Source organism: Drosophila guanche, unplaced genomic scaffold, assembly GCF_900245975.1.
Source record: "Drosophila guanche unplaced genomic scaffold, DGUA_6, whole genome shotgun sequence".
Taxonomy (NCBI): domain Eukaryota; kingdom Metazoa; phylum Arthropoda; class Insecta; order Diptera; family Drosophilidae; genus Drosophila; species Drosophila guanche.
The window spans coordinates 7804933-7832047 of NW_022995746.1; the positions used below are offsets into that span (position 1 = coordinate 7804933).

General features: G+C 46.9%; 2 protein-coding genes across 2 annotated transcripts in view; both read right to left on the bottom strand.

Annotated features, from left to right (window-relative positions):
• Positions 1-1638: 1638 nt before the first annotated feature.
• LOC117582141 (kinesin-related protein 7-like) lies at positions 1639-2154 on the bottom strand. The gene is made up of 2 exons (XM_034269726.1): positions 2081-2154; positions 1639-1993 (listed from the first exon to the last, which is right to left on the bottom strand). Exons 1-2 carry the CDS (start codon positions 2093-2095, stop codon positions 1694-1696), a joined length of 315 nt encoding a protein of 104 aa, XP_034125617.1. The 5' UTR covers positions 2096-2154; the 3' UTR covers positions 1639-1693.
• A 12225-nt stretch (positions 2155-14379) lies between these two features.
• The window catches only part of LOC117581994 (roundabout homolog 3), a 41202-nt gene continuing 28466 nt past the window's right edge, over positions 14380-27115 (bottom strand). The window contains exons 7-14 of the mRNA XM_034269489.1: positions 26158-27095; positions 25972-26091; positions 25479-25893; positions 22115-22210; positions 21795-22041; positions 21497-21660; positions 19423-19714; positions 14380-16673 (exon numbers count right to left, since the gene is read on the bottom strand). Coding sequence (XP_034125380.1) covers positions 15623-16673; positions 19423-19714; positions 21497-21660; positions 21795-22041; positions 22115-22210; positions 25479-25893; positions 25972-26091; positions 26158-27095 — 3323 coding nt within the window. The 3' untranslated portion in view covers positions 14380-15622. The remainder of the gene's footprint in view (positions 16674-19422; positions 19715-21496; positions 21661-21794; positions 22042-22114; positions 22211-25478; positions 25894-25971; positions 26092-26157; positions 27096-27115) is intronic.

A 27115-nucleotide genomic window follows, 5' to 3' on the forward strand; every position in this document is an offset into this window, starting at 1 on the left:
GATTATTTGGTGTTCGCCCTAACGCGTCTTTTCGTTTTTCATAAGCACTCGAGAAACATTTTGCAGCTGCAACTTTTTTCTGTTTAATTGGTGAGTAAATTTGAGACTTTCATTTCAATATATTCTTCTGCATTTATGGCAGTTTTTGGTTAAATAATGGCAGACGTCTTACACTAATTTTACATTGTTTATTTGTAGATTGTTTTAGCATGAGTCAGTCGCCGTCGCACCGCGTTGAAAGCGCGCCCACCGATATGGAGATGTTTGCCAATTTGTTTAAGTTTGAGCAACTGCAAACGAAGTACACTCCGCGAGTCTACTACAAGATGGAACCGAAGAGATTTTCCAGTGTTTATAGCCCGGACATGCAGAAGTTGCCCGAGATGCACCTAGACGATGAGCCGAAGAAGGAGGCCATGAACTGCGGCATTATGTCCATGGAGAGTGACTTGAAGCCATCGTTGCCGTCCATATCCAATGATGCGGACAACTAGACACCGAACATTTTGGATGTCCAAGTCAATGTGGAACTCAACTCAATCCTCAAGCACAATAACAAAAGCGTTCCCTAAACTCTCAATAAATACGCTTACTTCGTGGACTATGCAAAGTGTTCTTTTGTCGGAAAGTTTAAGACCTTCAGCCAAGCAGTCCCGCCCCTTGCTGCCGCACATTAGTATTCAAAACAAAATGTCATATATAATATTTTTGGGTGTTCCAATGTCCAAATCCCATTGGGCCCTTGGGCAACTGGGCGCACTGCGTGACATCTTTGTGTGTGGTCGAACGGGGCCGTGACCGGGATGTGCTGGACCCAAAAAATAATCTCCTACCCTTCTTAGGAGCCAGCCCCTACCCCTCGCAACATCTATCCGGATTCGAAGGCGGAGCCCCTGGCTATTTGATGGCTTTGCAATCGTTCTTCGGTCTGTGCCCGGAATATCTAATGGCTGCGTGCAACTAATTGGGTTGCTGGCAAAAGGATTTCGTTGTGCTTCTTGAATTTGCAAATCCTTTTTTAAGGCATAAATGGCTTTTGTTGTTCCCAAGCCCCTTGACCAGGCTCAGTGCTTAATGAAGAGCACGGCCTGCGAGTGGATTTGGTAGCAGGCACAAACAAAATTTCACGCAAAATCAAAAAGTTAAACAGAAAACTTTTCAGCGATGGTCAGCAATAATAGTTGGGGGGAAGTTGAGTGGAAAGCGTGAAAGAAATGGATCCACAGAGAGCAGCAGCAGCAGCAGCAGCAGCAGGCCCATGAAAAAGAGCGAAAGCAGCGTCCAACTAACGGAACTCAGGACGTAGGAGAAACATGAGCGAAACGAAAAAGAGCGAGAGCGAATGAGCTGTGATCTCTGCTCGCTCCCTCTGGCACGCGGTCGCGCAGCTGTGGCCGCGGGCAGAGGCTGCGGGCAGAATCGGCCATCGCTGACCAAGCAATAACTGTGCACTGGTGACTCATACTACGCTGGACGAGTGTTCTCCCCGTCCCCGCGTGGATCTACGTTAGATGCTGCGTCTCACGCATGAAGAAACTATATAAGGTGGTCTCGTCGGCCAAGGGAACGACCCACATAAGTTACCTTAAATGAAATCCCTGCCCAAAATCACAAATAAAAGATAATTAATTGTGCACACTTTTGATTTATTTAACTGGTTGGAAAATTGTGAACACTTGAATTCATTTTCATTCTAGTTGGTCTCCCCTTTGGTGCCCATTAGTTCCTTCTCTTTTTCGGCGATCATTTTCTCGCGCTCCAGTAAATTCTCTTCGGCCTCAGCCAACGCCTTTTCCAACATCTTGACACGCTCCTCGCGCTCGCGCACCTCGTTCTCCTTATTCAGCACCTGCTTAATGCGGCGGTCGAGGCGGCTCTTCTTAGCCTTGAGAGCGTTGCGTTTATCGTCGAGGAACTGCGTCGCTTCCTGCACGCGGCTGCGCACATGGGCGAGCTGTGCCTCGTAAATCTGCGATAAGTTTGCCAACTGCAACTAAACAAATGTTAAAATTAATAATTATGTATTGCTGCTGGTCTTTTATTATTATTTGATTTTGTCAAATCATAATTATTTAATTACGTTTTCACGCCTCATGATTTGGTTTTGGTTCACGCTGCTGCCTAATTTTCTCTTCCGGAAGCTCAATATTTTAATATTTCAATATTTGCATTGCATCGCCACGATCGGCGCTCACAAATATACCAACTCGTTTTCAGTATGTACCGCGAATAGACCACACAAAGTTGTACATTAATTTGTACATTTTGTTAGTGATATTATTCTGATGTTGAGGGCACTCCTCGCAAAGTTTCAAATCAAACCTCGAACCCACAAGCCACCATCAATGCCAATCGACATCAAATACTAGCAAAAAGTTCTTGCTGCTTTTTTGTTGCTGCCACAAATAGTTGTCAGTTGTGTGCCCCTTTTTTGTGTGCCTTTCCACCTGTTACCCACGCACCTGTTCAATAATTGATGTAAATCTGTCGGCACTGCGAAGTGTCACACTCTGGTTGTCATTTTCCGCTTTCCCCTTTTCCGTTTGTTGTTTTCCTGTTTCCCTTTCCTGAGACTGCTCTGTTGAGTGCCTTGTTGATCCTTTACATTCCTGTTTGTTGTTCACAACTTTTGAGGGGCACTTGGCTACATGGCAGTGGGGGAAAGAAAAAACCATCGTCCATTCCATGGAAACTTCACAGCTGCAAAGGGGCAGCAGGCGGCAGGACCTATGCACACAGAGGAGGCAGCCTATGGACACGGCAGGCAAGTTATGGCCTATAAGCTCTTGGGGCATGATAAATAGCCAAGAGCTCAAGTGGCCCACCATCGTCGTAGTTGCAGGCCAAAAAGCTTCGCACCTTTTAGCCTTCTGCAAAACCAAAAAAAAAAACTCCACTCCACTCCAACCCAAGCCCAGGCAATGGCTCTGGCTCTGCCCCTGGATAAGCCTCCGGAGAACGTAATGAAAATGAGATGAAAATTATTGCAACGTAAATCAGGCGCCCAGCTGGGACTTCCCCCGGTTGCTCCTGGCTATCCTGCTTCGGCTTTTGCCCCACATCCTTTTTCCCTGCCTAAACGTTTCCAACTGCTTAATTTGGCTTTCATTGCTGCTGTTCGTTCTACTTCTACTTCTGTTTGGTTTTTTTTTTGCTGCTTCCTTTAGTTTTTCGTATCTTTTTTCGATTTCGTTGCGGCCTGACATGAATTATTTAACGATCTCCAGCTGCGTTGATGCGATTCCAGCCAAGGATGCCCCTAAATTAAAGCCCTAACAAGCTTAATGCAAAAGACAACCGCAAAAGGGGCAGGAGCTGCCTTCATTTAATGCCACAATGTGTGGGTCAGAACAATAAGCGATTCCCCAGCACCAGCCAACAGTATTCCCATGCCCAAACCCATTTGAGAGTGTGTATTTCTGTGGCTGGGATTTAACTCTTTGTGCCAGCGTCGACTTTCCAATTTCAAGTGAAAAATCCCGCGAATGAACATGTAAACAACACAACACTGGACCCACCCATGAAAGCCAGGCGGAGAGTGGAACGGACTGCCGACGAGACAGGAAAAACAAAAGGAAAACTCACAAAATGCAAAGAAAAAATCGACTAAGAATGATTTTGTGGTTGGTCGGGGATTGGAGTCGCCTCAGATAGGACCTGTAAAAATATTTAGTTTATAATATAATTCAATTTATGGAAGAAATTACAATATAAATTTGCGTAAATGATTACTAGAAATAATTCTTTGAGAATTTTCCTGTATTTATTTTATTCCCTGAAAATGCAAGCTGCATTTTTCCACATTTTTTAATTCATTTAATTGTTAAGGATAATATTGCCACTTCCCAAAACTACATTCCCGACCAATATACCCCTCGAACTTCCAATTTTTGCCACCCCTGTGGCTGAATACTCACTGAGCTAAATGAAAATCTCACCACGGGACGCCGGGGCTGCTGCAAACTGCAATGGCCCCCAAAAGTGTATTTGTATTCGTATCTGTATCTGTGTATCTGCAGGGCCAATGTGTCTGCGTGTGGCAAGCAGTTTGCAACAAACTGTATCCTAAAACCAAATAAAATGGCGCACCGCCGTTGCAAACGCTTGAAATATATTTTTGGCAATGAAAAAAACACACAAAAAAAATAAAAAAATGTACAAAAAAGCAACAAAAAGTTGTTATAATAAAGGGAATGAAGCGCCAAAGCGTTGCGCTGCTGCAGGAGAATGTTGCAACAGAGTGCAGCCAGCGCATCCTTGCCCTGATAATCCCTGGGAAATTTGTCTAGCCTCGGAATGCTCTGCCGTAACTCCCTCCGCTAAGGCTGATGAATGACGTCGCTGCTGTGCAAATTATAAGAGCAATTTGCATTATACCTCCCCCACAGCCCACTACCCTGAGAACTGGATTAGTTGGGAGGCGCTGCAGCCACTGGGGTCTTTGGTGGGTTAATGATGGCCGGTTCTAGCGGGGGTTAACGTTGCTGGATAACTGATGGAATTGAGCGAATCAAACTGATCGGAAACTAAAGAAATTTATTCTCACCACACTCCAATCTGTTTCCATAAATTCTTACACCAGAACAAATAGAAATTCTTCCCTCCCACAGCTCTAACTGCCTTGATGACATCATCTGCTAGAAAATTCCCCCATAAAAATTGGCAACTTTTGCATTTAAACAATCATCTAATTGAAATCGAGACGAGATCAAGCGAACCCACACCGGGGAACACCAACTAGGAATGCCATTCAGTGTCCTGTGTCCTGTTAGTTCCAACCCTCATGTGTGCACAAATAATTGCAAATACATAAATAAATTGATGGTGGATAGTCAGTTCATTCTGTGCTGGCGCTGGCGCTGGCGCTGCTTTAAAGCATCATAAATTTTCAATGCGCCATTAGCATGATTTATGCCCATTTAATTTTTCATAACAATGGAAAAAAGCACAGCAAACGGGACACACACACACACACACACACGCGCGCAGGATGACAAACAAGACACAGGGCGACAGGCATTAGCAGGACAATAGAACTAAGGAGGAGGTGGAGGTGCATAAAAAATGCCGTGAATGAGGCGACAAGCGGCAACATAATTGAATAGTAAAAGCGTTGCACTGAAATTAACCACCACAAAATGACGGGGAGGAAAGGTCCAGCAGGGAGAGAGAGAGAGGCTGCCTGCCATGTACGGACGATTAAATTTCATTGAAATTGAATTACATTAAAAACAAGAACAATAATGGCTGGTTACTGCACAGCGAATTGACAAATACACTGCAGATTTCAAGCAGAGAACGGCAGCGTCGTGTCCACTGTGCGTGGGAGAAGAGATCTCGGGCAGCGCAGTCAGCGCACGTGCAGCGTAAGAGCTTCGTGTGTGGGGTCTATAGAGAGAGAGAGAGAGCAGCCGCAGCGGCAGAGAAAGAACTTCACGGCGGCAGAGAAGCAAGAAAGGAAAGCTTTCACTCTCTAGTTTACTCTCCCACTCTCTGAAAGGTAAATGCATAGTGAAGATCCGTTGCTCTGCTGCCGCTGCGGCAGAGAAGCAAGAAACGTTTCTCGACTTTTGTCTCTGTGTGCAAATGGAAAGCAACAAAAGGGATGGCAAGCATCAGTGTACCCTCTGGCAGTGCATAGAAAGAACTTGCGATGAGAGAAAAAGTGCAAAAGGCAAACGTTTCGTTTCGTTTCACTCAACGAGTCCAGAGCGGGGGAGACTGGCAGTCATGTCCAGCAGTGGCCCGGGACAATAGTGCACAAATTAACTTACAAAAGCTAAATAAAAACTGCCAACGCGGCAGCAGCACCAGTCCAATGTGTCCTAGTGGGTGGGTTTGTTGTCCTCGCCGGACGCATTTTGCTTTCATCTGTCTGCCATCTGCCTTCATTTCGGCTTAATGCTAAACAGCCTGTTGTTTACGGCTTTGGGCTTGTTTATGCCAGCTTCTTATCGCGCTGATTGTCATCCAAGCCCGACCCCGACCCCGACCCGAGTTGCTTAAAAAGTAATTTGCGAATTTATTAAAAGTTTTCTGCCTGCCTTTTGTCTGCCTTGGAAACACAATACTTTCCCCTCTCTCTCTGTGACTTTTACCCTATTTCGCTGCAAGGATACCCCCAGCAGGCGGCCAATTAGTTTTTCGCCTAATTCTTGAGGTGAAACACAAAATGTTTAAATTGAATTTTGCGGTTGAAAGTTGGTGGAGTGCAAAGAGGCGGAAGCTGTGGGGCCTCAATGTGGTAAGTGATTGGGTCTTCAATTACGAAAAAGAGATAATGTTTCCACTAGGCAGAAAATGTATTTCTTCCCGTCTTTATGTCAGAGCCATCAACCTCTTTTTTTTCTTTATTTTCCAGCATTATCTTGTCTATTTTTGTGTCTCATTTTCTTAGGCAAAACTGGCTTTAGTTTCTTGTGCGTAATCCACGCAATTTCATAGGAATTTCGAGCACAAATAAATCAGAAAGGAACTCGTCGCCACACGCCAAACAGCGGCAAGAACAACATAAATCTACTTGACGCAGCAGGACCCCAACTACACCGCAGACCTGAACCTGACTGAGCCACTCCGCACTTCTGGGAAGCCCCACTGTACCCTCCAGTGGGTGAGATTTATGAAACAGTCAAGTATTTTCTATTTAAGTTAATAACAATCATAATAATGGCAACAGGGAAAATTGATGCAGCAAAAGCAGATGGAAACAACAGGAATATTAAGGTTACTAACTGCAGACCGAAGTCGGGATACACTGCCGGCAGTTCCTTCATTTATTCTGATGGATATTCCAATTGAAGTGGAGCCTGGCTGCACAATGCCAGCAAAAATACTCCTTAAAGTCATTGAATTCTTCCCCTATGCACTTCCAAATTCTCTTCAAAATCCAACAACCCTCTCTAAGGGCATCCCAGCTGAGTGCAAGACGCCCTCTGATGATGATGCTGTGCCCCACACTCACATCCAACCTGATGATAGATGATATATGATGTGCATATAAGCGCAAATAATCACAAGATTCGCTCTTGTCTACGAAAATAAGTTCCATTTTTTCTCGTTTCCCCCCCTCGATGCATGCTCCAGCGGGGGGTGTCCTTGAGTGGGGAAGTTCCTGGGGCTGCTTGCTCATAATAACCTGCTAGGTGTCCTGCGTGTGTGTGCTGGGGGTAAAAGTCTTTGCATATTTGAGCAGCTTGTTGTCTCATTGTGCTTTGTGCATTTCTGTGACATTCGCTTAAAAATTCCATTACACTAAGCTCGAATTACACAAACAGCAACAGAAGTCAAGGCGGAGGGTGCCCAAAAATGGGGAATCGAATGAGTACGGGAGTCTAGGTAAACATTGTCAAAACTGGTACACCTTCAGGTAACTTCCCAGACAATAAATGGACCAACTGCAACCTCATTTCATTCCACATCATTATGCCGCCCCATGCAGGGTATCCGAAATCTTATTTCAGGCAGCGTTGAGCAGCAGAAATATCATTTCACTTTTCATTAAACTGCAAAGAGCACTCGAGCAGCTGTCAGATTGTGATTTTGAATAGCCTTCGGGCTGCACTTAGCCAACACCTTGAGATATTTTCAGAGCATCCGAGCTCTGTGTGGTTTCGTGGTAACTTTGTAATCAAATTAGAGGAGGATATTTGTGTGTTTAGCAACAAGTTGAACAACAAATTTCCATAGTTTCCATCAGGTTCAGCCCCCAAAATCCAACTCCAACTACGACGAGGGTCGATGGCCAGCCCCCGGCTATTTTTGGGCATGACCAAAATCTTTGATTTTTCCTGGAATGCGAGTCAAAGAGCAGTCGGATGTTGCGATGGATTGGGGTTGGCCACAGGGCACATCCCCACTCCGCCATTACATTTTTAATCATCTTTGGCAACGGCCAAACACAACTGTCAATAGCAATTAGTGGTAGAGTTTTGTGAACTTTGTCTCTGCATAACTCTGCTTAGGCAGTGGCACAGGATGTACATTTTTGGGGGTGGGTCAAGCCAAGTCATCTATGCCCGAGGCGTGACTGTACATCAATTGAATTAAAGCTCCTTGGCACACTACGGAAAAGAGTTTCTGAATGCTAATTCTCTGTAGAGTCGAAACAAAGTTGTAATTTATTTATCAAATTACAGAGGAAAATAATTTAAGTTGCCCGCAAAACCCTTCGGATTTTTGTTTACTTGCTCCAAAGCGGCTTCAGGCAAAATTCCATTAGGCATGTGCAATGACAAATTGCGAGAGAGTGCGTTTGCATTGGGGATCCGCAGCTGAGCGCAGCTACGCTCCGACAACAAAGAGAGCGCAGCTTCAAGAGAGCGCTTGGCAGGCAGCGAAGAGCGCAGCCTCGCTCGGCAGCGACGTCGCGTCGTAGACAACAAAGAGAGCCTAGCTTCGAGAGAGCGCTTAGCAGGCAGCGAAGAGCGCAGCGTCGCTCGGCAGCGACGTCGAGTCGTATACATCAAAGAGAGTCTAGCTTCGAGAGAGCGCTTGGCAGCAGAAGCAGGTACCGAAGCTTAAGCTGGGCTGCGTCAGCATAGCATACAAGCTTACAGCAACAAAAATATGTGTGTAAAGCAGGAAAGAAAATCAATGTGAAGTGCACCAAGAATTAGCTTTAGCTTTAAGGCGATTCAAGTAAGAATCAAGTTTGAAAGATAACCTCAGAGTGTGCTGCTGCCCATCAAAAGATGAAAGCTCAAGCAAGACAAAGCCAATAGAAAGGCTTAATTAGACAAAACTAAAGCAAGTTCAAGTCGGAAACAAAGCGGCTCAGTTCAAATAAGCTGGCAAGCCTTCAAGCGGCTGCCAGACAGACAATGCCCCAAAGAGAACAGAGTAGAGAACAGAACTCCACACGTATTTATGTTTGCTGAGGTATTTGGCATTCTAGGTAATTTCCCTAATGCGATTTTCAGCAGAAAACAAAGCGAGAGCGAGCGGGGTAGAAGTCTTCCTGGCGATGGCCATAATTAACACAGAGAGTCTCTGCTGAGGAGACGAGTGCCAGACAGGCGGCGGCTAACCAAACTGAAAGTTTCCTCATCTGCCAGATGGATGTGGGTTGTGGGGTTGGGTGGCTAGAACTTTCTTGAGCAAAATACACACATGACAATAATAATTATTGTCTTGATTATGCTCCTGTGCATGTTTTACTCGGCCAAGTTTGCCATTTAGCCAAATTGCCAGACATTTGTCTTGCTGCCGTCTGCGTCTGGGGCTCGGATCCCAGATCCCAGAGCCAGGCCAGGCCCCTGCTTATATCAAATTTATCTCTGGCATTTTTATGCCTCTGACTGCTCTCGTCTCTCTGGTCTTCACCTTGAAGTCTGGAGTTTCTCATGCTTAAGAGCCTTTCATTTAGCTTAATTAACTTATAAGCATTTTTATGCTGGTTTATTTTGTTGATTAATAACCCCGTCAGCAATGATTCCGCAGCGGGTTTATTTAAGAACTTTAGGAGCGAATTTCATGTGATTTATTTTGCAGCCAATCAAAGGACTCAATCAGGCCGTAAATGAAACGCTACTCGTCCAGCTCCAACTAATTTATTTAAAATGCTCATTCATGTCATGCCAAATTCTTGGCCATTCATCAAAAGTCAAAGCAAAAGGGGACATGGGTCAGTGTGTCCTTTGTGCTGGTTTGACTTGGCCTGACCCTCATCGTATTCGTCTTGGTCTGCCCTTTGCGAAGCTCTGCAATTAATATTGAAAAGCTCAAGGAGCCCCCCCCCGCAGGGCACTCGCATCAGGATAAGGCGAAAGGAATAAAGCAACGAATGACTCAATGACTGAATGGCCATTCGAATCGAGATGTTGATGGAGCTGCTGAAAGCGAGCGTGTGACAAATGTCCGTCCGCTGCGCTCCCGTCCAAAAAGATTTCCCAAACTCAGACAAAACATTTCCCTGCGAACTCGCGCAGTGTGCGGGAATGGGAATGGTCGTGTAATTAATTGAACTGCTCGCTGATAGTTCCTGCCCAAAATGTCCTTTGAAGTCGAACTGTGAAAATGTTGCGTCGATTTTTCGTTAGACTTTGCAGCGGAAAGTTGAATGGGTGAATGCAAGTGAATATTCAAAAAGAGTGCCAAGAAGTGTTCCTTTATGGTCTGAAAAAGATCTCCTTCATATAGTTTTCAGTTCTACATTGGTATGGCTGCCCCTTCGTTGATTTGTTTCCGATGTTTTATCCTTACTTTCCATTCATTTTGCAGCACATTCCGACGCATCCAACATTTTTGTAGCTTTTCTTGTATCCTTTTTGTTGCTTATTTTTCCTTGCTTCAGCGCCTTGCAGCTAATTGAACTTTTCAGCCGAGTTTAATAACCGTTGAGCTGTGAAAATTTGTCAGTCAGTTTTTGAGTTTCGCCATTATGTGGGCGTGGCGTGACTTTGCGAAAGTCGAAACGATGCCAGAGCTCCATGCTTAATGAGCTATAAGTATCTGAAAACTGTTGAGGCATTTGCATGATGATGTGGCAATCCCTCAGTCACCACCCCAGCCACTGCCACTCGCTGTTGTTGTTGTTGTTGTTGCTGTTTATATCTGGCTGCCACTAAGCATGCAACAAAGTTTTTGACAAACGACGACGATTGTCGGCGAGCAATGGCAATTAATTGTCGCTGCTCCTGGCTCCTCCTGATGAGACAGCAGAGATCCTGGAGTAGCCCAGCAGCCAGCAGCTAGGAGAAATGAGAATCATGCCCGTCATGGCCATCACATTACGTCTCATTAGCGTTTTGAATGCAGCGGGAAATCATTCATTTCCACACGAAAATGAAAATGAACAGAATTCAAGTGATTTCCCAGTCAATGGTCAACACACAAAAAGCGGCAAGTCATTGTGAAAAAAAGTCATACACCCACAAAACACACGGAGAGGCAAAGTCAACCCTCAAAACGGAAAAAGCAAAGAGAAGCGGGAGATTCCAGCACCGAAGCTTTATGTGCCCTTTTAGGTACACATTTGCTTACTGCTATCAGTGGAAGCAAAGCTCACAAATAACTGTCAACTTTTGTTCTATTTACGGTCACGTTTTGTGCTTGTGAGCCGAGAAACGATCGTGTCGCACAACCAGTAGTGCCAATTTAGCTATTTTCCCACTAGATCTAGCGTTTTTCTGCTATATGTTCACTGCATGGCCCCGATCTAGCTGTACGAAACATGCGCACAATAACAAATAAACGAGCCAGCGTTTGATCAAGCAAAAGTCTCTGTGTGTGTGTTTGTATGCACATAAAAAAGAGACGAAGCTCACAAACGTTTCTTGCTTCTCTGCCGCTGCGGCAGGCGATCAATTGTGAATGGGTCACATCCGAAGTTGCTTTTCTGCCGCTGCTCTGCTTCTCTGTGCAAGTGCCGAAGCTCCCAAACGTTTCTTGCTTCTCTGCCGCTGCGGTAGGCGATCAATTGTGAATGGGTCACATCCGAAGTTGCTTCTCTGTGCAAGTGCCGAAGCTCCCAAACGTTTCTTGCTTCTCTGCCGCTGCGGCAGGCGATCAATTGTGAATGGGTCACATCCGAAGTTGCTTCTCTGCCGCTGCTCTGCTTCTCTGTGCAAGTGCCGAAGCCACACGAAGCTTTACGCTGTATGCGTGCCGACTGCGCTGCCAAAAATTTGTTCCTATGCACAGCGTCACAATATGTGCATGCATGTTTGTATGTAGAATCGATGTACAGTGCAGATGATGCCATTCGTCATGTCACCACGTCAACTCCTTACGTTACAAACATTTGCTCAAAATCACAATATCCTCTGCTAGGGTATATATATGTATTAAGGTACAAAAAACTGGGGAAAATGTTCAATTGAATTGATTTTGAATGCGCTCTCCGCTCCGTCTGACTTGTGTCTGTTGTTTGGTCCATTGAAAAGTGCGTACTTTTACGTCCAATCTGCCTCTCTCTCCCCTCTTGTCTGGTTGTGTGTCTGCCACGCCTATGGTAGCCACCCCCTTTTGATGGCGCGCTTCTCCCTTTGCCAGCTGAGACCCCACCATCAATGCATTGATTGACTTTTGCGTTGACATTTGCGCTGGGTTATCACTTCTTTGGGGGATTCCCCGGCTGGTGCCCCCATTCTGTGCCCCAAAATAAACGCATTATGTTGCCATTAGTTGAGTGCCAGAAGAGCCTTCCGCTTGTTTGCCAGCTTCCGCCTTCTGTCCCCCGTCCCTCTGCCTGTCTGTCTCTGCGATTGTTCGTTTTGCGTTGTTTGCTTGTTTGCCTTTTACCCAACAATGAGAACAAAAAATGTACACCCCCTGGAGGGGGCGTGACTATCAAGTGGAAAACTTGAAAAGTTTTGATGTCGTGAATTGTTAATTTAGTTAAATAGTTATTCAGTTTCTCATCTGATTCTAAGGGATGTACATTTGCAGCTCATCACTGAGGAAGAGTGGCTGCTGCCGTTCGAGCTCCAGCAGCAGCCACATTCCTCGAATTAATTAGAAATTCCCGCTAAAAAATCTGGGTCTGGCGGGAAAAATGAAGCTGATGTGGCAGCACTGACGTGCAGTCAAATCAGTTTATAAACGATGCTCTGCCGCCATTCTCCGTCAGTCGTTCAACGACGCGTTTCCATTAGATATAAAAATTACTATTGGCAAATGAGGCAGAGTGGCTACTGGTGTGATGAGTAAACTTCTCACAACGTTCCCTCTGCCCATCAGGAGTGGCGATTAATGTGTAAAAAATCATGGGCATACCTGCTGCCCATACGTCCTTACACATGGTACGTATCATGAGTTGAGCCCCTAACCCGAGTCCTTGAGTGTTTACTCCTCGCCACTTGGGGGTTAACATGTTGCATTAGGGCTGGGCTCCTCCTCTACCGCTACCGGACATGCCGCACTCGAGGCTCGTAGCAGCCCAGTGGAAGTTTTCTCGTTAGTGAAACTAATTATCCGTTGTCGCTGTCAGCAAATTTATCGTTAAACGCTAGCTGACAAGTTGAAGCCAAACGCATCTGCCACATCACTTCCCCATGGTGGCTCCCGAACGGAGGCGGCGTGGCTGCTGGGGCATCTGAGCATCAGCTTTGTTCCCAGAACTTGTGATCAAATATTAAAGTAATTGAATAACCTAATCTCGCTGAACGTTTGGTGAATATAGTAGGAATATCTAGCACAGAGTGAAGAGGTCAAAAATGTATCTACCACATGCCTCCAGCGCCTTGAACTTTGGCAAATTTGGCTTGCAGCTTCTGCGCTTCTGAACCGTCCCACTGGGTCTGCCATCTGCTGATGCTGTGCTGTTCCTCCTTGCGGTAGCCTTCAGCTCGCTTCAGCCCTGTGGATCTCTTGTCTCTCTCTTACCAGCTCCCTGAGTGGGAGCGATCCTTAGGGCACACAGGCTGTATGTCGCCTCTAGGCCTCTCAGATTGTCGGTCTTCGTCCTGCATAGTTCTCCTTCGATCTGGTCTCGTTGATTTAGAATTGCCGAGCCGAATAGAAGGTAATTATAGAGATTCTTCGGTGCTGCCCATGGCTGATTAAATAATCATTTGGCATCGTTTTCCCTTTCGCATTAAAAAACCGCAGCTCGCAAATGTCCGGCCCCTGCTCTTGCCGCACTTTATGCACCGGAAATGCTTGTCGATTTGCAACAAATGGCCTCCGGATGTTGCCACATGGCGCACGTGGGCGAGCAAAAAAAAATGCGAGTATTTTAGGGCAGTAATTGCCTGGCACGTAATTATTTTGTAGTTAAAATGGGCGCGGTAATGGCAGCGGCAGCGGCAGCGGCACACACTGCCAGACGCACTCCCCCACACTCCTGCCACACCGCACCACACGGCCAGTGTTGCACAGAGTCATGCATAATTTGGGTTTCAGAGTTTTGCAGCTAATTAAAAGCGCGTCGCCAGTGGAAAATTAGTCGCGGCAAAAAAAAAGGACTGCCAGACGCGCGCATTCGGGAGGGTAGTGCGGGGAAGGGGTAGTGGCTCACAGGTGGCAAGTTGTGACTTTTCAATTAGCGGCACACACAGGTGCAGCGGATGCTTTGGGTTTTAGCTGTTGCCGCTTTTACGCTTTCCGCCGATAATTGTGCGGCATACTTTTGGGCGCACAGCACGCAAACATGTTGAGAAATGAGGCATGTGGCTGCTGAACGGGCGTACTTGAGTCTCACACGTTCCCTCTCGTCTCGCAGTTTTGTTTATGCAATTCTCCACACTTGCTACATTCCAATCGAAAACACTTTTCCATATCTACTAACAAAGTTTCAGTAATTCAATTATTATCCCTGCCTCTGCGCATTACAACAGCAAACATTCCCGCTGATTGTTGATTGTTAACTAAAATCCAACCAAAAATAACAATAAAAGCCGTAGCTGTCGCTGCGATTTGTTTGTTTTGTGTTCATAATTATGGCGTTGTTTTGTATATTTATTTTTGCATTCGTAATTGCTACATTGTAAATACGTATTCAATATCAATAATTACAATTACACATAGACACACAGAGACATGGCATGGCCGGGAATTGGCCTACATCTGGATATAAATATAAATATGGTTGTCTGCCTTAGAGTACAGTTCATAAGTGCGAAACCAGGAAAGAATATGCGAATTTGCACCCTCTCTTGGCTCGAAATTGAAGGAGTTTTTAGTCATAGATGCCTTGGCTGTTGGTGTCTAAATCTATCCTGGGATTACAAGTATTATTTTATATGTGCAGACTATGTTCGAACAACAACTAGTTAATTAGGGCTACTGCTATGATTATTACACTTTAAATTACTATATGCACAATTTATTCACTTGTATTTAAACATATTCTAGAAGATACTTATGGCAGTGGCTTAGAAGCATGCTGGGGCATGAAAGAGTTGAAGGAAAAGGACTTTTAATACGTAATTTACCGCAGTTAAACTTCGGTAAAAACTTGCAAATGATTTGCCCCAACAGTACACTTTCGCTCGCCACATTACAATAATTTAAATATGTATTTGTGTATTATGTTCACATTCGAATATTGATATATAATATTTACACATTGGTGGATAAACATTTATGCATATTGAATGAATGCATCTTCCGCCCTAGCCTAAATCCTTTAAGCTTTATTCTATAGCTAAAGCAGCGAGTGGCTGTCTTCGTCTGCACACTTGGAGGAACTTATCATACTTCACTTCTTGAACATGTACAATGATCACTGATCATGATCACTTAATCTATAGAGAGCAGTTTCTTTAGTTAGAGATTTGGTAAGAGAAAGATACACAGAGACAGCGAGAGAGAGAGGGAGAGTTAAAAGTAGGGTGGTAATACGTCTATCACTAGCATAGAGCGCCCAGTTCTTATGGGGTTCACACATAAATATAGAAGCGAAACCTTGTAGTAATGCAAATTAAAAGTAATCCTCACGCTCATCTTCAGTCTCAGTTTTGTGACGAGCAACGAGTGAAATGTTTCACTGATTCTATCGGCCCTTTTACTCCTACTCAAAATTCTCCACTCCGCCATTGTTGAAGCGCTCGCACCAGGCCAGCAGCTCGCGCACTTCGCGGGCATACAACTGCTCCTGGGAGGGGGACTGCGACTGGTGCTGTATCTGCTTTTCCGACTGCATTTTGCCCAATTGTCCCATGGACCCACCGCTCTGCAGGGGTCAGACATTGTGGCAGGGAGGCTGGCCGCTGCTGCCGCTGCCAGTGTTGCTCAACAGACTCCTCTCGCTGGCCACGCTGCCCGGGGCGTAGATCAGCTCGTTGGCCTCCTTCACATTGATGGACTCTTGGGGCATCTTGCGGCTGCCTCGGGTGCTCTGTCCGCGCCACGACTGATGATGTGGCGAGGGCTGCAGCAGCTCGCTGGGATGCTGTGGCACAAGCGGCAGCAATTGCTGCTGCTGCAAGGGCGGCTGCTGCTCATCGACCTTCACGTACAGGCGCTCCATGTCGTCCAGGTCGCCATCGGCAGTGTGGTACAGCGCCTGCTCATCCTCGTGGGACATTAGCATGGCCATGGGCGAGGGTGAGCCACCGCAGCCAGAGTCGGCCAGGCCGTTGTAGCAGAAGGACGAACCGTCCAGATCGAGCAGATTCTGTTGGGTCTGGGACTGGGTCTGGGTCTGGGTCTGAGACTTGCTCTGATCCATCAGCTGTCCAGCATTTGCGTTGATTACCTTGAAGCGTGCACTGTCCCTGGCGATGCTGCAGCCCGGTGGCAGCTGCTGCCGCCGCACGCTGGCAAATTGCGTGGAGTTCGGGGACGATTGCTTGGGCCCAGGCGCTGCCTCATAGGTGTGACAGTTGCTCAGCTTATTCTCGGTGATGTGCATGTGCATGTGCTTATCCTTGGGATAGTAAAACTGCTCCGAGTACACGGAGCGGGCGGGTCCCGTTTGGCTTGGATAGATCTCGCTGGTGGTCGACATTTGCTGATAGATGTTGCCGGGGGGAATCTGTTGTGGCTGCTGCTGCTGCTGTTGGTAATGGGGATGCATGGGCCGCTGTAGGCCATAGCCAGTGCCTGGTCCAGCTCCAACTGTTCGCTGTTGATAACGTTGCTGCTGCTGCTGCTGCTGTGGGCTCAGTATGGAGGAGGTGGCATAGGGCGCTGGTGAGGCATTGCCATGACGTCCGTACTCGCTGGGCGCCTTACCAAAGCTGGACACTTCCGCATAGTCGGTGGGTATATTCGAGTACTCCCCCACGTACCTGCAAAGGAACAGATAAAAACAAAATTTAACAACGAGTTAACTCAGGCAACCCAGTTATTACTTGGCTTGTTTATTACAAAATATTTCCCCCAGCCCACAACCACCCACTGCCCTCCCCCCCGTTCGGTTATAAATTTGTCGGTCGCGTGGTTTGGGCGCACGAAATTTATGGCGCGCGGCGCGCGGCGGAAATTTGCATTTTTCGACTGAGGTCCGGCGGCGTGTGTGCGGCTTCCATGTGGAAAAATGTGCATTTATTTTCAGCATTTTCATTTCAGCATGCGCAGCCAAGATCAGGTGAGAGAAAATAGTGAATGGTTTTCGCCTAGACTAAATAAATGACCAGCTTAAAAAATGTTTGGAGCGGGAATTCCCCCACGGAGCCACATCCTTTTAACCCTTTGCCCTGTCCATTCGCACATTTCTAGCATTATTTTCGTATTTAAATACTGAAAGCGGATTAACCTGACGGCAGACGAACCCCAAAGAGAGGCAACAAAAATGATTTTAAAACTCTGAAAAGCTTGTAAAAATATACGGCACATTGATGGAGTTGCCATGCCAGCCAGCCAGGCAGAGAGAGAGAGAGAGAAAGGGGGGAAGGGGAAAGGCAGAGAGAGCTTTTAATGCCCTTAATGAGTGGCGGAGCCAGGGCATAAAAGTTGTGCCTTCTGCAGCCGAATGTCTAGTAATGAGCTTGTCAAAAATAGCGAAAAACATTTGCAACTTGTTAAGCGAATTAAATTTGATAAATCTATTTGTGAGGTGGAGCACAAAGAGAGGGAGTGGAAGTATAGCAGTCCACAATCCACAATCCACCATCCACAATCCACAGACTCTGCTGCTGTCTGCTCCTGCCCACATATGACACCCATTATTATGTGATTACTTTTGATTGCTTTGGTTATTATTTTGTTGCAATTATTATTAATATTTGCATTAAATTGCCTGCACAGCACACACACTGAAACTCATTTTCAATTTGCCTTTTTAATGGCTAATTAAGTGTGCAAAAATAATTATAATTATCTGGGTGCTGGGTTCTCTCTTTATTTACAGTAGTCGCTGAGCAAAAATATACATTTACAATTAATATTTGAGCAGCCAGCCACCGTATTACTTTTATCCTTTTTTTATTTATTTAAATAAACGAATATTTGCCTTTTTTTTATTATTTTTGGCATGACTCTTTAGCTTTTGACGCTTGATTGGCATTTAATTGCAATTTTATTCGACAGCAGCTGCTGTTGCTACGTTTAAATTTTAAATTTTACTCTGTTTTTGGCAGGAATTCTTTTTTGTAGATTTTTTAGTAGGTCTGCCATGATAAAGGGATTATGAAGTGCCAGAACAGGCTGGAAGGGAGTCTCCTAAATGTTAGTACATTTTTCTACACTTTCTTTAGCATTTTTTTCAGCATTTCAAAAACATTAAATTTCCCCTTTACTTTATTTATAGCACTTTCCTGCCTTTCCCTCAACTTTACGTATAATTTGCGGCCAACACAAAATTAGCCGCAAATAAATAACAATTACGTTTCGATGCCAGAGCAGCAGCAGCAACAGCAGCAGCAACAGCAGCAGCAGCAGCAACAGCAGCAGCAGCAGCGACAGCAGCAGCAGCAGCAACAGCAGCAGCAGCAGCAGCAGCAGCAACAGCAGCGGCAGAACCCAAAAACAATATTTTGCTGCACTTGCCAGCGGCCAGACAAATAAATTAGATTGCCGCTGGCTGCTGCCAGCTAACCGGATTCAACTTTGATTTGAACCCTTCAGGCCAGCCAATTTTACCACAAAACTAATTACAAATGCGTGGGTTAAATTATGCGCAACATATTTTATTCCAGACACTCCTCACACGACTCCGAAACTTAAAGTCGCGCTTAAAGCGCAGTCCTTTGTGGCCTTTGATAATTACATTGTTCACGGGCACAGAACTCCACTGGGCATTGGCCCAAAAATCAACATAAATAGCCTGGCCAACATTTCTATTCCTAACTTGATTTTCCCACCGGCCCCAAAAGGGAAAGCAAACAAAAAAAAAGTCGCTGCAAAAACTATGTGTGTCTGGAGCGGTTAGTCTTTTTGGGGGAACATTTTTTCTGCTCTTTTTTTTGGTACTCGCCGCGGCAGAAAAATGCAATTTCACAGTTTGGTGAATTTTTATTGTCGTCGCTTTGAGCTGCCTGCCAGGTTGTTGTTGGTTGGCCGTTGCCCTTGGACTTTAAGCGGGGTATTAACGAATGAAGGTGGAGCGTGTTGTGGCTTTGGGGGAACATTAAAGGTGCCTCGGAAGATGCTCATTCACAATAAACCAGAGGCCGGCAGCGGCGTATGCAAAGATCTCGGGCAGCGCAGTCGCCGCAAAAGCTTCGTGTGCACAGAGATCAGCCGCAGCGGCAGAGAAAGAACTTCGTATTGCTCGACTGCAGCAGCGGCAGAGAAGCAAGGAACGTTCTCTCTTCTTTACTCTCCCACTCACTGCAAGGTAAATGCATAGCGAAGATCCGTTGCTCTGCTGCCGCAGCGGCAGAGAAGCAAGAAACGTTTTTCGACTTATTTTCTGTTCTCTGTGCATACAAATGCAGCAACACGTGCGAGCCAACCCAAGCATTAAACCCCAAAACTGCCCCTCCAAAGTGTATTCCCAAGTTCGTTTCAAGTATTTTTTCACTGGGTTTTTCTTCCCACTCCTTAACGTTCTCCCCCAATTTGCTGGATTGGTTTTTATTCGTTGGAAAAACTTACCGCTGCTGATTGCGTTCACTGCCATGTCCTCCATGAATGTCATCGACGCCGCTGATGCCGCTGGCCGCACCGACGCCGCCAGGGCCTCCCGCACCGGCCACACCGACAGTCCCCGGACTCACGGCACCGCAGACGGGCGCATAGTCGGCGATGTGATCCTTCTGCATCTCGAGTGAGTCGCCGCTGGGCGAGGGTCGCCACACCATGCCGCCCGTGGATGCATCCAGCCAGTACCCGTTCCCAGTCCGTGTCGATAGACTCGGCATTTTGAGCACGTCGTTCGTGTGATTGCCTGCAGGTGGAAAAAAACAGACGCAAAGGGAATGAGCACCAAAAGAAGACAGTCAGTCAGAGCAATTAAATGTTGTGCAACAAATTGTGGGGTGCTGGATAAATTGCAGTCCGCAAATTAAACAAAAACATACAAAAAGCAGCGGCATGGGTGGAGATGCGATGAGATGGTGGGAAATGGCATGGACATGATTGTGTTCCCGAAAAGGATATCGAGAGGAGTCTGTCGATTTGGGGGAGTTTTTGGGGAAAATTTGTTTGTCTTTAAGTGCATATTTTTGCAGAATGCAACATGCAACATTTCCCTTTCATTCAATACGTGAAATCAATTGCTGGAACATTCCTGACACTTAACCCCATGGATTAATTCCCTATGCCATGAATGGAGCGCATTAAAATAATATTATCCCCTTTTTTGGGGCATCGTTTCCCTCATTCCTTGCTGGGCAAAAAATCAAATAAATTATTGTCAATTTTCCACTCACGAAAACACAGCAACAGAAACAACAAAAACAACAAAAACAACAAAAACTGCGGCAGAGGAGACAAATTGTGTTGCACATATAAAAAATGCAACCAATTAAACTGTCCCCGGGTTATAACTGCGCATCAAGCGAGTGTTTTATGGCCTGCCACCTCCTGCCTCTGACTCTAGGAATCCTTTCTGTGTGCTCAAATTTGTGTCCTTTTTTTGCTGCAGGTGAGCAGCATTCATTCAACTGTCGCACCTCTTCCTGCTGCGCCCCCTGCTGCTGCTTAGTTTATGGTAAGTGGCGCCCCATGAATATGCAGCACTTTTTTGTCCGTGTTTTACCATTTGGATTTTTGACTTGTTTCCCCACCATTGTTGTGTGCCAGCGTTTTGCCAAATTAAAGCAGTCGTTTAGTCGATTGCATTTGGGTGGGATTTGATGAGAAATTCGATTAAAACTGAAAAGTTCTGCAAACATTTTCCCACATAGAAATGGACTTGAAAATGAATATTTCTCTCCGAAATTGATTTGGAAATCAATTTTGACACCCAAAATATTCTTTCAATTTCGCTTCATTTAATTCATTTCCTTTATCCCCCACTCGTTCACCTTTTCCGTGTCTATTTCCCCGAGTTTCCTTGCCTTTTCCGAGCCCATTGCACGGACAACCATTTAGGGGCTAACCCGCTAAACCAAAATGCCCAATTCCCCAGTCAACGGGCAGCACTTCGTGACTGTGTCCCTCCCTAGACTGCTCTCCCCCGACTGTGCTCTCACCTCGTAATGTTGCTAATTTCAATTAGACCACAAGAGCCGCCCATGCCCGTGCCCGTGCCCTGCTCTTACTTCCATTTAGGCCATCTGGCGGCTGGTTTGGCCCACACACAGACACAATTTGTTGGTTAATAATGCACACAAAACTAAATGCATAATTGCAATGGCAGCCATTAGAGAGCGAGAGAGAGAGAGAGAGAGAGAGAGAGAGTTGAGAGTGGGGGAATGTCCGGGACAGAGGAAGTTGCCGTCACGTGCAAAATGTTAATTTCTATTATATGGAGTCCGAGTATCTGCGGGAGTTGTGCCTCTCGGCCTGCTAAAATATTTATTCGCACCTATTTGTTGGTTGCTCTCTTTTCTGCTACAACAATGGCGCATTATTAGCGTTATTTATATATGCAAATGTGTGTGTGTGTGTGTGTGTGTCTGGCTAGGAAGGAAGCGAAAAACTAGCAGGAAGCTCTGCTTCGGGCTACTGGCTACAGGATGTGCCTGGTGTATGGGGGCTTGTGTGTATGTAAAGTTGTACTCACCACGCATTGTGTTCAGTGCCGACTGCTTCATCATCATGTGCTTTCGCTTCACAAAGACCATGGCCCCGAAGGAGAGCATGAGGATGGCCAGTATGGCGCCCAGGAGTATTATGAACCAGGGCTGTGTCAGCACATCGTTAACATGATCCTGATTGATGGGATAGCTGCAAAATCACACACAAAAATTGGAAATATAAATTATTTAGTGCTAAAAATAGCTAAGGGACTTTCCCAACCAAAAATAGATGAAAGCTCAGAATAGTTGAAGGCTCTCTCTGCCCCTGGTCGATGTACTTACCGCTGATTGATGAACGGATCAAGCCGCTTGGTGATTGGATCCAAGCGCAATGTGGCCGGCGCACAGTAGGGACCCACGCCGGCATTATTGCCCGCTGCCACGCCCACAGTGTACATCACGCCCTCGGTGAGATTGGCCAGGACAAGCGTAGGCGAAGCGGCATCAATGGTGACATTTGTGAGTATCCTCGAGAAATTATGAGCCGTGTCAATGCCACGCACCACCACGTGATAGTTGAGGAGAATGCCTGCAAAAATGACAATGAAAAGGGATTATTCAGTGAGGGGAACTTCGGTAAATGCTGCAATTTGGAGACTTACCATGCTGTGCCTTCAGTTCTGGCGCCTTCCACTTGAGGAACACCGCAGAGGCGTTGAGCAGCAGCGCCTCCATGCCAAATGGCGCCTCATTGGGCACTGCAAGGAGGAAGGAAGGAAAGGGTGGAAATCGTTTGCATAAATGACTTTTTGATTGTTACGTGAGACGCAACCGCCCTAATGAGATTTTGTTTTTGGGGCAATTAATTAGCATTTAGTTGGTCCAAAGGCAAAGGCAAACAAACTGAAAGTAGTGCGCGTGGAGTGGCGACTGTGCAACCTTTTCCGCAGTTGTAGCCGCACTTCACTTTACGGAACTCTCGTCGCATCTCTTCATTTGTTTATTTATTTCCTGCTGTCGCTTTTTACAAGTGTCGCTCGAGCCTCGCACTCTCCTCTGCTTTATTGCACCCAATCGTTGTCTGTCTTTGTTACGCTCCCGCTCCCTCTCCCGCTCCCGCTCCCTCTGCTCTTCACTCCCTCGCGTTCTCTTCATCGCACTCTGCCGCGCGCTCTTCTCCTCCCGCTCAGCCTTCTCTTTTGTGTGCGTCTGCGGCGACGGCTGAGTGAAGCAATTTTCTTTAAATAAACACACACGTGCAATGTGCAAAATTTGCAACGAGACAAAACAAAAGGTGCAGTCGGAAGGAGTCTGCAGGAAGGGAATAAAATCCCTAAATAGGTACGATAGGGATCCCCTAGCAAATAGGTTGCTGCGGGAGAGCCGCTTCTCCCACTTCCCCTCACTCTTTTTTTTTTTTTGCTCTCTGTCTTTGCTGTACCTCGGGACATTGCGACATGCTAAAGTGCTTGTCGTGCCTTTTGTCTGTGCGGGAGGGGGTGGGGGGGGGGGGGGGTGCTGTTTTGTGTTCTGCTTTCTACACATTCTCCCGTTCGCTGCTTACGTTCTGCTCTTGTTCTTCTTTGATGATGCAATGCTGCTTAACACGTAGCTGCCATTGTGCGACACAAATGACCCCCCGGCGCAGCACTCGCTGAAGAAATCTCAAAAAAGCAATTGAAAAGTGCAAAAAAAACACACACACACAGCGACACACACCAATTGCAGTTGTGATCACACTTTTCGCTTATCTAAACAGTCACTGCCAAAAGTATGACTCAACCCTGCGGTTTCTAGGGGGTTAATTTCGGAGTCACTGCAAAATGTCATTTGGGTTTCTGTTCTTCGGGTGGAGGTTGAGGTTCAGTGCAGGAAAAAAAACACTCCCTTGCAGGGATATTCGTGACGGAATGTAGTTTGTTTCAGGGCACATGGACGGACACCCTTATTAATGCCATAGGAAAGGTCGGGAAAAGTGTGTCCTGAGGTTGATCGTAAACAATTTGAGGGAGTGAATGATGCACCTTTTTTTTTGGCAGCTAAAGGGTTAAGTTAAGGCAGCAACTGCTACTTTCCCCATAGTTTCTGCCACTAGTTTTTGTTTGTGAAGTTTCTGCAGAGCATTCCCCAGTCATCACTGCCCATTCCTGTTGCTGTCGTCTAGCTTTTCCCTGATGCCTGGTGCCTGGCGCACACCTTTATTTGCCGACTTCCGACGTGGCTAAAAATGTTTCCTGTCTGAGGGGAAAGAAGCTCTCCTCTCGCTTAAGCAAACGCGCATCAAATTTGCATTGCCAGCACTGCACATTTTTGTGGCAAAGGGACGCAGAGAGCGCTAAGCGGGGTACAGTTGCCTCATATAGCAGCAATAATTGTTGTTTATCTTTACACAATTGCGTTGGCAATTTCTTTGAGGTCCCCCCCGTTGTCAACGAAAGCCAGTCAGACGCTGCTCAAGTGAAAATGCGATGCATACGAAATGAGTTTTGATTTGATGAGACTTGGGATGGGGAGAGCGGTGCAAAGGGAGTGCCGATGGTTGGCACTGCAAAATGAAGTGGAGTCAAGTGAAGAGTTTTTTCGGGTTGCTTGCAACGTTTGTGCATTTTATATTGCGGTTTTGCCCCAACTGTTTGACTTATTTGCAGCACTAAGGAGCGAAGTTTCCCACCGCTTGGCAGCACTGTGGCGCGCCTTTTCCACCACTCTCCAGCACTGTTTGCCGTTCGCAGTGTCTCTCGCCCTGTGTGGCTTGTTTTTGCCTTTTCCTTTTTGTTTCTTAATTATTTGTTTGGCCAAGAGAGCTTCTCGCCCCTCGAAGTTTTATATCTCTGCTGCTGCGCTCTCGTGATGGAATGAAGTGATAAACCTGTCTGGAAAGTTTCCATTTCTTTTCTCTCTGTCCCTTAATATTTTGGCATCTTTCTTTCGTTGAGTTTGCATTTCGCCCAAGTTTTTCCCCTTTGGCTCAATCTTATCTCGAGGCTGTCAATGATGCTCGGCGTTCTCGTGGCTAACCTCAGGGGCTCAATGGATTTGCTAAGACTCAAGGATCAACTTTTCGGCGGAGTCATGTTCCATAGAACACACATGTAAATCGCTTGGATCAAGCATTCCGCACACAAACCCAAAGACCGGCATTTGATTTGAGTTTCTGTTGCTGTCCCCCAATCCTTTCCCCATTTGTTGCCCCTTTTGGTACAGATTTTCCTGCAATTGTTTTGGTGTACACGTGAGCCCACCATGGATCTGACATCGGCAAGCCTTTGCCTGACATTGTTCGACATTTACTTACGCATGATTCGGCTTCGCTTTCGCTTTCTCTTTCTCTTTTTGTCGATGATTGACATACTTTCCATTATTTGCCATATCCTACATACCCCCCCAACCGACAAACAACACAAATCTCCGCCCAGTGTTTGTGTAACCCTCGGCAAAAAAAAAAAAACAACAAAAATGATTGCCGATTATGCGAGCTCCGACGAGTCCGACTGACGACCCCGCAGCTGATGCCCGAAGGATAAGGCTCCTGCCATTTCCTTTTACCGCTCATATCCTTTTATTGAATTAGGTTATTGTTGCAAATGCAAAAGGTGCCCCGTGCCCCGTGCCCCGTCACCGCCTTCTGCATTTGTCACACAAGCGAAAGAGAAGGAGGAGGAACCAGGGGTAGGCCTTGCCCGTGGGGGTTGTGGCCTGCCATCGGGGGTAGTTTTTCGTTGTAAAGGTATTTTATACGGTTTGTTGCATTTCGATGGATTTAAGGCATATGCTTCATTAGATCTTGCAGAGAGAGAGAGAGAGAGAGAGAGAGACAGTGCGTTTCGGTGGCATAGCGACAAAGCCTGACTGACAGGCAAAAGTTAAGCAAAAAGATATGGAGAAAGTTGCTTGGGGTGCAGCTCGTTTGCTAATTATTTTTCACCCATCTTACACGACTGTTACGCACTGTACACACATGCAAATGGGTAGCAGCTAGTCAAAGCTTAACCCCCTAGAGCCCCCCAAAACGTGAAGTACACTCACCATCTTCCAGGGTGCGTGCCACTCGCGAATTCGACGGCTTTCCCTCCACGGACTTGTAGAAGGGCACAATGAAAAATTCATACAGCGTATACTGGACGAGTCCTGTGAGGGTGCAGGAGGAGGCGCCACCGCCATTGAGTATCGTCAGCATGCGATATTTGGTGCTCGATGTCGATGGTTGCTGCTGCTGCTGCTGCTGCTGCTGCTGCTGTGGCGTCTCCCCATCACGTTTGCCGGCAGCGGCAATATTTGGTTTTGTCGAAATCAATGCGGATGCCGAGGCAGAGGCCGTGGCAGAGGTGGGGCCCAGCAGAGGATTCGTATGACTGGATACTGGCGCCGGATTGTTGACTATTGGATTTGGCAACTGACGCGCATAGACATAGAAGCCCTCGACATATTTGCCATTGATGATCTGCATGCACAAGCGAAAGAGAGAGAGAGAGAGTGGAGGTGACGATGGAGTTGGAGGATTAGGCTATGGATTACTTACATGCCAAGTGAGCTTCATGCTGGTGGAGTCCACCACCGAGGCGTTGCTCAGTTCCACAACATCACCCGAGAGCAGACTGGCGCGGGCCTCACTCAAGTCCAAGCCGCTGTTGAAGTAGCGCTGGAAAATGAGAGCAAGAATTGATTAGGAAGGAGGGAGGATTGAGCATGGAGAGAGTGTGCTTACCGTGCCCACAGCTATTGGCTCCGACATGGGACTGGGCAGCGACAGACCGTGCGAGTTCTCTGCGCGAATGAGGAAAAAGTAGTTGACGCCCGGCACCAGGCCCGACTGGGTGTAGGTTGTGTTCTGCACTCGAGTGGCCACAGCCACCCAGCCGTCGGTTTCGTTCTTGCCGAACATTTCAATCACATAGCCCACCAGGCTGGAGCCGCCAACCTTGTTGCTACGCGTCCAGCTGAGCGTCACGGAGTCCTCGCCCTTCTCCACCAGCTGCGGCTTGCCCGGGGGTCCTGGGTACGTGGAGAGCTCGGGTGCGCGATAGAACTTGATGTTGGGATTGGTGGGTGTGTCCAGGCGCAGGTAGCCGCTCCACGAGGACTTGCCATTGCGATTGCTGGCCACACACGTGTACAGACCCTCGTCCTCGTGGCGCTGCAGATCGGATATGGTCAGGGCACCCGCCTCGGTGAGATTCCTGCGCTCGTGCTCCTGCACATCGATGGGTATGCCATCCAGATACCAAGAGATCTGCGGCACGGGTGTGCCCAGCGTGCGGCAGGGCAGCACCACAATCGACTTGACGGGCAGCGTCTGGTTGACGGGACCCTGCTCGATGATGGGCGGCGGCAGCTCGAACTGTGTATCCACCGAGACGACCGTGCGGCTGCTCACACTGCCGACGGCATTCAGAGCGTTGCACACCACAACTTTGCCGGAATCCTCGCGAGCAAAGCGAGTGATGGCCAGCACGGAGCGACCCTCCGGGGTGAGCGTAACCTCCAGGCGGCCATCCTTGTAGCCGGGCAGCAGCAGGGAGCTGTTACCCTCCACGGACCAGTAGAGCGTGGGCCGGGGATGGCCAGTGGCCTGGCACTCGAACAGCACTTCATCGCCGATCTCCACGAGTTGATTCTTGGGGCGTATAACAAACTTGGGTGGAGCTGTCAATGGAAAGGGAGGA